General features: G+C 40.5%; 1 protein-coding gene across 2 annotated transcripts; it reads left to right on the top strand.

The window, feature by feature from the left end:
- Window positions 1-3,202: 3,202 nt before the first annotated feature.
- On the top strand, window positions 3,203-7,650 carry LOC135700837 (Fanconi anemia group D2 protein homolog). Of its 2 annotated transcripts, none has more exons than XM_065221492.1 (2): window positions 3,203-7,512; window positions 7,577-7,650. In XM_065221492.1, the coding sequence occupies exon 1, from the start codon at window positions 3,264-3,266 to the stop codon at window positions 7,500-7,502; it is 4,239 nt and encodes a 1,412-aa protein (XP_065077564.1). In that variant the 5' UTR covers window positions 3,203-3,263; the 3' UTR covers window positions 7,503-7,512; window positions 7,577-7,650. The 2 variants fall into 2 exon arrangements, with proteins under 2 accessions (XP_065077564.1, XP_065077562.1); XM_065221490.1 differs by having other exon boundaries at window positions 3,203-7,524; window positions 7,577-7,649.
- The last annotated feature ends 3,893 nt before the right edge of the window (window positions 7,651-11,543 follow it).

The following is an 11,543-nucleotide window of genomic DNA, read 5'->3' as shown; positions in this document are numbered from 1 at the left end:
AACTACGTCGTTTTGTTTTTTTATTTACCTGGTTTTGTTTATTCGCCGGAGGGTGGTCGTAATGGATGAATATTTGAAAAAAGCGAAATTGCTAAAGAGTGATATATCTAAAGGGAGCTGCACCGTCGAGTTAACCTAATGTTTTGACATCTGGCAGTGAATTGTTTACATGGACTTAGAAAAAAAATAAAGGTTATTAAATGGTTTTTTTTTTTAGATTTTTTGAAGAGAAATATTTTTCAAACGAACATAGTCGGATATCTTATCTTTTAGTTATTTTTATTTAAAACCTTAAATCCACTTGAATCAACTAACAAGCAAAGGTAAACAAACCACCACTGGATGTCAAACTGATGAATGCTGCACAGAAAAACAAAACTACCCACCGCTTGGGTTTTTTAAACTCAAATTTGAGTTATTTGACCTCTGCCCGTTTCATTTCCTCTCGCTATTGTTGTCAAAAATAGAACGAAAGATTCGACTCAACCGTCTAGTTCCGTAAGAGAAGCCAAAATTGAGTTATATGCGATATACCCAAATTTGAGTTAATTGAACTTAATTTTGGATAGAAAAAATTGAAAATAACTTAGCGATGGGTAATTTTTTTTTGCTGTGCTTAAATGCAAACTACTTTGAGCCGGTTTACCCAAATTTGGCTTATCGTACGGAACATGGGAGATGAGTGAAAAGAACTTAATTTTGGGTTGTTTTGAATTTCTGTGTGAGCGAGCTTTCTTCGATCCGAGCATGCTGGCCCTGCTGTACTTCCCCAGCGAGCAGAAGTACGCCATCTATATTCCGTTGTTCCTGCGCATCATGATTCCGGTGATCTTCTCCTTCAACTCAATCAGTAAGTTCTTGCTTATATAATATATATAATTAATCAAATAAAATGAATAAAACATCCTGTCATTTGAACATTTTTCTCGTCACTTTTGCGTTGCAAGATCGTTGAATCTTGCTCATTGACTGAGTAAAATTGTATTGCAATTTTATTTTCTCTCACGGAAATTTCACCCAGTTAAACTGTTGTTACTCATAGATCTGTAACAGCAATTTTACTAAAACTGAGTAAAATTTCTGTGAGAGAGAAAGAGATTGCTATAAAATTCTGCTCAGCCAGTGAGTAACAACCTATAGGTCACGTCTCCTTGGTGGTTGAGCGTCGTTGATAAGTTAATGCATTCCACTGGAGAGAATTTTTTCAAATTCTCCAAGTAAAACAGATGATTTTTGGGTAAAGAAAAACTAATAATTTCCGTGTCTAATTGAATCGTGTAAGAAAACCTCGCCAACGACTACATAAAATGCTCTCCAGAGTTGTAATCTTGTAACCAAACTTGGAAGTGATTTTGATTGATTCTCTTAATCAACTTTCTCTTTAAAAAAGATTACTACAAATTTGGTACGCCTACAATTCAAAAACGGAAAGAGTTGAGATAATAGATAATTGATCAATTAAAAGAACTAATTGCTCTTCACATTTATTCCGTCCACAAGCTTCCATTCGTGCCCCTACACGGTAACCGCAAAATACCCAATAATGACTACAAAGTAAGCATTAGCGAGGGAAACTGGGACTACCCATAAAATGAGTAAAGTTTTACCCATTTATGAGTAATTACAACTACAAAAATAAGTAGTAAGTATTCATTTTTGAGTAACAAATACTCATAAATGGGTAATATGTTTACTCATTTAATGGGTAGTCCCAGTCTCCCTCGAAAATGCTTACTTTGTAGTCAATAACGAGTCTTTTATAGTCATTATTGGGTATTTTGCGGTTACCGTGTAGTCACAGACCCTTCTACTCTTTTTTGCTGTGCAGTTCGAAGAGTTCGAATCGAATGAAAACAAGAATATAATGAATACCTTATCTGCAATACACTACAGAAATAAAAAATTACCCAAATTAGAGTTCTTTTGACTCAACCTCGAAGTTGCGTACGAGAAGCTAATTTTGGGTAAACATGAAAAAACCTAATTTTGGGTAATTGATAGAAAAGACCGCAGTGGGTAAATTTAATCAATAAGGAAAAACCTAATTTTGGGTAAATTTAACTTAACGATAGGTTATTTTACCGGCCACTTTTTCCGAATAAAAAAACCTAGCTTTGGGTCAAATTAACTCAACCATGGGTTATTTCACCGGGATTTTTAATTACGAGCACGTAATCCGGAATAGATGTCAAAAATAAAGAACAATAAAAACCGTGACGACAACAACATATTTGTTGTCATTCATTCAACCGTTAAATAAATAAATAAATAAATAAAAAATAAACACAACGAACAAATCAAATAAAATAATATGCTAACTGATCAAAGCTTCCATCATCCACCATATTCTTTAATTGTTCCATCTTTATACGGACGCCACCGTGAGGAACCAATTTAAAAAAAACGGACGGAAATCAAGAAACTGATGTCGTGCTGGAAGCTGTAGGTACCGGATATCTAAAAATAAAAGAACACAACAGAAATGAAATTAATTATCTGCGCTCCACTAGCGCTTAGGATTCACAACTCACCAGATTACGTCGGTGTATGGCAATACACAACGGATTCGGAACCAAACAACCGAAGGTGTCGAAGGAGAATGGAACAGCCACAGGAAACTTCACTAAGAATCCAGGTGGAACGAAAAAAATAAAAGATTTTCTTCTCGTCGGGTACTTCTATGTAAAAGGATGAATAACCACTCGCGTTTTAAGTAATAAATCGACCGCTCAATGGAGGAATAACATCAGGCGGTAGAAAACTTCCGGACACCGCACGCGATTGAACACTTCATTCGAAGGGAGCAAAATCACAAATGGCGTCGTCGTGGAAATATTTTTTCATCCAACTCACAGTTATTTTCACTCAACACAAGCTTTATAGTAAGTTACTCAGCGTTGAGTAAATTGAGGCCCACAAAAGTTCCGTATGTTTTTTACTCATCTCTATAGGTAATATACGTATTACTCAACCGTTGAGTTAAAATTAACCATCATAACACATTGATTTTTACCCAATGCGATACTATAAAGGTTTTACTTAATTTTGGGTTTTTTAAACTCAAGCTTTGGGTAATTTTCATTTTCTGTGTACGGTCAAGAATAACGCTAGTCAGGCAGGTTTACACCAGCCTATTAAATTTTGGCGCTTTACATGTTTTCACTTGTTTTTGTTTTGAATGCCGCAAGTAGGTACCGGTGTTTTTAAATACCTCTCAATTTTTTCCTTTTAATTTATACGTTCAACATTCGCCGGAAAAAAAAATGTTTAAAAATCGAAAATCTACGTTGCTAGTGAAGAAATCGTCCGATCTGACGACGATTCGCGAAACGGTCAGTGATGCCACCGCATCGCCCAGTCAGAAAGTACGTCGGCTGGAAAGTGGCGCCGAACCAACGGAAACGGACGACCCATTCGGAAGCAGTCAGTTCTCCGTTCCGGCCAGTCAGATGAACAGCCAGAGGAGGTACCTATCTCAGCGAAGCAATCTGCAAAAATCGCAAAGTGCCCGAACGTCCCGCCGGATACCGACCAACTACTTCGAGAGTGTGCTGCTCAAATGTCAGCTGGGCCTAGACGATCCGACGTCGATAGTGCTCAAGTGTGAACCGATAACGTTCGTGAGGACGCTGAGAAGTATGCTGCAAGGAAGTCCAGATTATCCGAGAAATGTGAAGGATTTTCTGCATGGGGTGGAGCAGGTGAGTAAGACCCGGGATGGATTCCGGAAGATGCTCGAGTGTTGTCAGATGCAGAACCAGACGAGTGGGGAATTGAAACTGATCCAGGAGAGTGTGGTGAAGATGTTGCTTTGTGTGGAATTTATGCAAGAGGATCTGATCAGGTTGTTGTTTGAGTATGTGGAACGAGTGGCCGAGGAGGAGGTCGGAGTGAATATGATTAGATTGGTGCTGTCGCAGATTAAGTTCATTGACCACACGGTACATGGAACGTTAGTTTTCAACAAATATTTCGAGGTTTTGGAACGGTCTAAAAACGTGCAACTGCTGAGAGAAGCTGTCGGATCACTGGAGGATGTGATTGATGTGGCCAAACAGGATATGGCTTTTCGTAAGCTTATGGAGCTGTTTCCAAGGGTGAGAGATTTGTTCACTGTGATGAATGTAACTGTGTTCTGCGAGATGAGCTTGAGTGGTTCGACGTTGAGACTGACTCGGCAAAAGATGGTTGAATTCGTGGAAAGCGGATGCCCAGTGGAAATCTACCCGGTGCTGGTGAGATTTATGTTAAAGTTCAACAGTAGCGAGATTGATGGACTGCATGAGAATATCCAGGAGATCCGACAGGTCGTGGATGGACTTGTTCGGCTTTCTTCCGGTGAAAAGTACCTGCGTGAATGTTTCCAGATCATCTATCAAGCCTTAACGGTTTCGGCCGTTCTCTACGAAGCGTGGATTAAGTTTTGCCGCCTTCTGATGGACGAAGAATCGCACATGGCCTTTGACCTATTGGTGCTGGTCATGATGCTAACAGTAAACGAAATTAAAAGTGGAACCATCGAGAAAATCCTGCTAAACAAAATCAAAAAGCGTCATTTGTCCATTTCGCACATGAAAGAGCTGACCAAGCAGTTTGGTTGCGTTTTGACGGTTCATATGGATTGTGTACTGGATTTTGTTGAATCCTGTCTCAAAGAAAGACACACGGAAGTGTGCGAGTTCGGGGTCCTTTCGATGAGCTATCTCTTCTCGGCGAACAACATGAACAATCGACTGGTGCTGAATAAGCTGGTGGGATTCATGAGCGAGATGGCATTGATTAATGAAGGACACCGCAATGACCACCTGATCTCAATATGTATGAATGCTCTGTCAAGCATCTACAATAGCTACCCCAATGACATCCGAAACAATGCGCACATCCTGTTGAAAATCATGGACATCTCAATGGATTTGAATCTGCAGCAATATCGCACGGTTGTTAGTCTAATCTGTGAGGCCATTCATGTTCCTGATAGACCCATAGGCGATAACGAAACATGGGATAGTCTCAACATTGTCATCAAGAAACAGCTGCTGAGTACCAGCAAGGATGTCAAAAAGAAAGGCATCATCGGTGTGGTACGATTGATTCGACATCTGCTCATAACCTGTACCGGAAATGATGAACTACCGTGCAGTTTCGATTCCGAAAAGACTATCGATACGGTCAGCGGTATTCCCACTATTTCTGGAAGAGAGATTGGCAATATGATCAACCTACTTTTCACCTCGTCTAATGAGTCCACGGATGTTCTTGCCCTCTGCTATGACGAACTGGCAGAAATGCTCCAAGATTTCGAACGCAACGTCGGCAAACCGGAGAAGGCCTTTACCATCTGGTTGTGTGATGTTCTAACAAACGAATTCCAGAACTTCTTCATCATTGAAGAGGTTCCGCAAGGTGATGTGGTTCAATTTACCAAAAAACTCTGCATCAATGATACAGCTGACGTGGAGAATACGAACGCGGAAGCCTACGCAATTTCGGTCAACATTGCTGAGAACATGCTGGCCTACAACAGTCGATATTCCTCGATGTGCTTCTTTCTGGCGATGTTCAAACTGATGAAGGCATTGCAAATGATTCGCTACGATGGAAACCTGGAGTCAATCAACGCCCTCCTAGGATGCGCCATCGTAGTTCCATCCTTCTACGATGAACCCGACGAAAAACATCTGGTTGAAACATTTGAAGAAGACGTGTGTCGACAATTGCTGGATGCCTACTTCTACATCGCCAACTGGTTCCGAGAGCTGATCAACGCCTTTATTCACCAAACCGATCCCTTGTTACATCGAAAAGTTCTTCAAAGGCTATCAGCTCTAGTTCAACTGGAACGTCGTCTAGCTGCGATGCTGCGAACCGTCGACTTCGATTACTATCCACCGATTTGCGATTTCTCTGCCGGTACTCAATCAATGTCCTCGAGAGCCGCCAAAGAGTCATCGTCCAAGCAGAACATAACGCTTAATGCTACGAAAACCCAACTGGATACCACTGTCAAGCCTCGATCTTCAATCTCATCAGAATTCGATGGCGAAACTTTGTTTTCTCGCCATCGCCACGGATTCAGAACCATGGACAATCAAGTCATCCAACTTTTCCGTGAGGCAGTCCTGCTTTGTCATGACCTACCGGAAAATAAGGTCGGTGAATGTCTGGGTCTAACAGAATACCGATTCCTGCTGGAAACCTTCACGATCGAAGTCGAATCCAAAGCTGATCCCCGAGCGAAACAACACCTGGACATCAAACTCAACGATCTAATAACAGCCCTTCCATTTGCCGTCGATAATTATATCACAATCAAGGCAAAACGAAAGGAACTTCACGTTTCTACGGTTCCGGACAGTCAAACTGAATACAAAGCATTGACTTGTTGTTCAAACCTGTCGCTCCGCTTGTTTACCGGCATTCTTCTCCTACTGAAAGCTACGCCAAACGACCTCCGGGATAACGCTCTAAAAGCATTCGTGAAACTTGCTATCTCGGATGCACCGGATAAAGATGCTGCCGAACGAATCTTAACTTCAGAATTGACCCACAAGAACGCCTTCAAAGATCTTCACAACGCGCACTGTCTCTTCAAATTTGGCTTGGCCCTAAACAGCGTTTTCCCTGCTCCGAACAACCCATCCATCATCGCCGCATTCTGTCAGAAGTTCATCTGCTCCCACTTCACCCCGAAAACCGGCACGGTTACACAACTATCTCAGCTTCTCCAGGGACTATTTACCGTCGTAGACTTTTCGAAAATCAAACGCCTCACCAAAGCCCTTGCCGATGACCTGACTTCGTCCAAGACTGATGAAAAACTTTTCTCCGGTCTTCAACGCACCCACTATTCGTTACTATTCAAAGAACTGACCAAGTCCTTTATCAAATGCATCCAAACGGAACTTCGGACCCGCCGCACAACCATCCAAAAGTTCGTCCTGTGGGAACAATCATCGGAAATCCTCAAACAATTCTCCGAAGTCGCAAAACAAGCCGACAACCTTAAAATCTACTCCTACTACATGAAGTACTCCCACACCTACCTGAAGTTATTCCAGCAAAGTGGCCTTAAAACCTTGGAAGATGTCCTCAAGGTCTCAGCCGATCGGGTTAGTCATCTGCTGAGCAGTCTGCAACATGGTACTCGCTATCTGCACAACATCTGCTGTCACACGAAAAACATCAAGGACAACAGTCTGGCAGCGCAGATTCCGTTCATCCGGGAAACGGTGGAGACACTGATCTATAGCGTCAAGGCCTTACTGGCGGCGAACGATTGCGCTTCGGTGTTCTGGATGGGAAACCTGAAGAATAAGGACCTGAAGGGAGACCTGATTATTTCGCAGAACGATGAAGCGGAGAATGACCTGGAGCAGGAAAGCGAAGAGTCTGACATTGAAGATTTTCTCAGTGACGATCAAGAAGATAATCGACCGGCTGCTGCAGCAGCTTTGGGCAAGTCAGGCTCTGGAGCCAAGTCATCGCAGAGTAAATGTTTCTGAGGGTGGCGTGGTGAGTAAATAGGTATGTAGCTGTGTAAAGGTTGTTCGTTATTTTTTTTTTTTTGCTTTCACAGATGAAAAAGACTACCAACGGAAACCCTGTTATGCACAATCATATATTTTTAAACATTGTTTAGTTATTATGCCCAATACATCGTCTTCATAATACACAAGTGGGTGAACTGCCTTCGAAAATTCCTGTATATTGCTGTACCTAGTAATCACGCTGCACTGAAGTGAGGTAAGTTTAATGTCCTCAAATGTATTGCGGAAATCTGCTTCGTTTGCCACGTTCTGTATCTGTATCATTTCCGCTTTGATACACCATAATATGGTAACACCCTAGACACACTAAAGCCTATATTACATGATATAGGTTATCTTGGTATCAGGATCCTACAATATAATGTTTTCACTGGAAAGGAAATAATAAGTATGACGTTTCATATCAATATACTCTATTTCACGTTATATAGACTGAAGTGTGAACGTGGTATACAATAAATCTTTCAAATAAATTATGCCATATTCTCTTGCAACTAAATCCAAATTTATCTAAAAAAAATTAACTTCGGAGATAGAATAACTTAGATTTTAGTTTTTTCGTGAAAAATCTTTAAATTTGAGAAATCTCGATTACTTTTTCAAAGGGACGTATCTGCTTTTGTAAACAAAGATTTTAAACAATTTTGTTGAAACTCTACGCAAACTATTATCACCATCAGAAAGGGTAACGTTTCCCCAAAAGATAGTGTTGTTAGTTTTCGTGAGAGTGCTAAGAGCTTCGAAAAATTGACGTTTGAATCTTTGTTTACAAAAGCAGATACGTGCCTTTGAAAAAGTAATCGAGAAAAGTTTATTCGTAGTTGGTTGGAAATGCTAACAAGAAGCTTTAGTGTGATAATTTATTAGCTAGAGAATGATCTTTAGAAGAGGGTAGGTGGATAGTTCCGTTAGAGTACGGCAGTATGAAAATTGAATAGCAGTTGAAAATGAGCGCAGGGCCATTAATGCGACAGTTTTTTAAAGATAGACGCACATCTTTTGCCTAACCCGTACGATATACGCGGAGACTTGAAGTATGTCTCCAAGTCTACAGGCAAAAAATGTGCGTCCCTTTTTTGCTCATAAACTGACTGCGGCTGTGGAATAGTTCTAGCGACGTTTTCATTACTACCTAAAGCCCCACGTTGCGAAAGCATTTCCAGTCGATGGTGTGTTATAAAGCAATTCTTCTTTACCCAACTATTGTGTTGCTCCTCTCGTCATGACCAACTTGGTCATCTCAGAGAGAAGGCAGTAGGATGGTTGTTGCGTGCTGTACCATCATCAGCATTTTTGACGGTTACTCCCGCCTTGAGTTGTTACATTCAAAGTGTTTTTATGTTACTTCATAGCGATTTTCAGAGTTGGTAAAATTTGGATCCGCTAACTCATTTCTGTTTCATTTGCTCATTAAAAAAAAACTATTTGTCGTATGTGCCACCGATCAAAACATATCTTAATGTTACATACGACACCTAACTTCTATGAAGATGTCAATCTTCGTATGTAACAAATTTTGACAGAAGCGTAAAAACTGTACATACGAAATGTTGTGTTTCATAATAAAACTGCAAATTTTGCAAATCTTCAATGTAAAACGGTTGTGAGTGATCCATAAAATTATAAGTACGCTTACCGTGAGATATTACTAATTGTAATAGTTTTTTAAACCGCTAAAATGCGCACGGTCGAATGTAACACCACGGCATGCAAAAGGTCGTATAATATTGATTGGTTCAAAATGTTTTTGACGTAGGCCTACGTCTGTGATTTCTATACACTTTATGAAAACCGAAAATCGAGCATGTAACATATTATGAAAAATTTTGAACGTTAATAACTCAACTGCCAATGCTTCCGAATGTTGATTTTCAACAAGAAACTATTGAAAAACTGGTAAATGTCCAGCATTGTCCAAAAGCGTCGAATTAACTATCAAATCCATCAATTACCTACATGCATATGCTGCTTCCCCAGCACAGTCGTCAGAGAGTAGTAAGTAGACGAAACAAGTCGAAGTGGCATTCGCCTCCGATCCTCGGGCGGTCCCCATGGTAACTGAAATAAACACGAGTGCGAACCGGTTGGTATTAGTGAGCAGATCCACTGATGAGATGAGGGGCCTCATAGCCTAGTCAGTAAAGGCACGGCATTACCAAGCCGGCGGCGGGTTCGATTCCTTGTCCGGTCGAGGGAATCTTTCGGGTTGGAAATTTCTCGACTTCCCTGGGCATAGCCCAACAAACAATTATTTTAGCTGCAGATTAGCTTATACAGCCAAAGTTTGCCTTATGCAGCTAATTTTTGCCTGTATAAGCAAAGCTGCAGCTAAAATTGTTTGTTGGGAGAGTATCATTATGCTTGCCACGCAATATACAAATTCATGCATTGGTATTGGCACCGAAAGCTCTCAATTAATAAATGTGGAAGTGCGTTTAGAACACTAAGTTGAGAGCACGCAATAGGCTAATATGTGATAAGCAATAAGTTTGATATGTGAAAAAGAAGAAGGAAAAGAGCAGATTCGCTAATACAAGCAATTTACTGGTTGAAAATAATAAACAAATTGATTTTACTCGGTTACACTAGCAAGGTTGTATTAGTGAGATCTTGCGGCGAGAAGTCAATGCAACCCCAAATGGCGTTGACGGCGACTCTGTAGCTCTTTACTCCTATGGAAAATCACGTAAGCAAACGTCAGACTGTGCGTGAAACATGGCGGTTTTTGTACTATCTCTTTACTCCACCGAAAATTCCCTTTAAGATACTGTAAATTTTTGCTACAAGAGACGATTTTTCAACGGTGCCGTCAACGCCAATGATGGTTTGCTTTTTCAAAACAGCATTGCAGTGTCAACATTTCAAAGGGGCGTAATTGCATTTGTAAACAATGGCTTTAGCCGTCGATTTCGCGCGAATAAAAGCTCACTCATGGAAAATAATGACACCAACAGGTAGAGGAATGTTTCCTCTACCAGCTAGCATTGTTATTTTGGAGAGGTAAGATTTCATTCGCGAGAAATTGACGGCTAAAGTCATTGTTTACAAAAGCAATTACGCCCCTTTGAAATGTTGGCACTGATTAGTTTTTTTCCCGTTGTGATTGTCTTTACACACGCAGAAAAAACTATCGTCGAAACAAAAATATTGTATGTATGTATGCAAGTAGCCACCATCCTAGCTTGGGTCTTGCCCTGCATGCGGCTCCACTCAACAGCAAGATCAAATTCCATCATCATTCTGAATTCAACATACTGCTGTATGAAGGACCAAAAAGGGTTGGACGGGCCCGTAAGCAGAGGCACTTACGCGAAACCCGCGGGAATAAGAGAATCTCCTTCCAACAATATGATCCAACAAAATGAATAACGAAATTCGCAATACATGTTAAGCTTTCCACGGGATGGTTTGTTTAAGAAGAGCGCGTCAAATTCATTGCAACTGTTGGAGTGAAATGTAACTATGTATCTAAAATGACAGTACACATTCCCTCCTAGACTCCGGTTGGCACTCCACTCCATTGTCCAGTTACAACTTCAATGATGCCCTGATGTTCCCTCCCGTCCCAGTATTTATTGTAATTTACATTATGAATTTATATATAATTATGTGATATATAAATAAAAAAAAGATGTTTTACAAAATACAAATAACCTAGATTGTTGGGTCCTATACACACACTTTTTGTTTTATGTGCCATGAAATGATATAATTCATCATTGTATGTTTTGAAAACATAATACTAAGTATCGAATCAATAGACCGAAAATCGAGGTTATTTGGACATGAGACATTATATTTAAAAGGATACTACCAAACCGACCATCAAACGCACTGCCCACAAAAGCAGACACGTCCCCTCGAAAATGCAATCGAGAAATGTACAAGAACAATCCTCAACTGGAACGTACTCACCAAATCAATAGATCCGGGAGCGCATTCCCGATGTCGTCGAACGGCAAAAAAAAGGGAACTCGGTGAGCAAATTTGTGATAC

This window comes from Ochlerotatus camptorhynchus, unplaced genomic scaffold (genome assembly GCF_037179485.1).
Source record: "Ochlerotatus camptorhynchus isolate MF236.1 unplaced genomic scaffold, CSIRO-AGI_Acam_v1.1 ptg000143l, whole genome shotgun sequence".
Lineage (NCBI taxonomy): Eukaryota > Metazoa > Arthropoda > Insecta > Diptera > Culicidae > Ochlerotatus > Ochlerotatus camptorhynchus.
This window is presented reverse-complemented; position numbering and strand designations above follow the sequence as displayed.

Bases quoted from the DNA above. Each gene is read 5' to 3' on its own strand.
- LOC135700837 (XM_065221492.1), top strand. From the start codon at position 3,264: ATGTTTAAAAATCGAAAATCTACGTTGCTAGTGAAGAAATCGTCCGAT.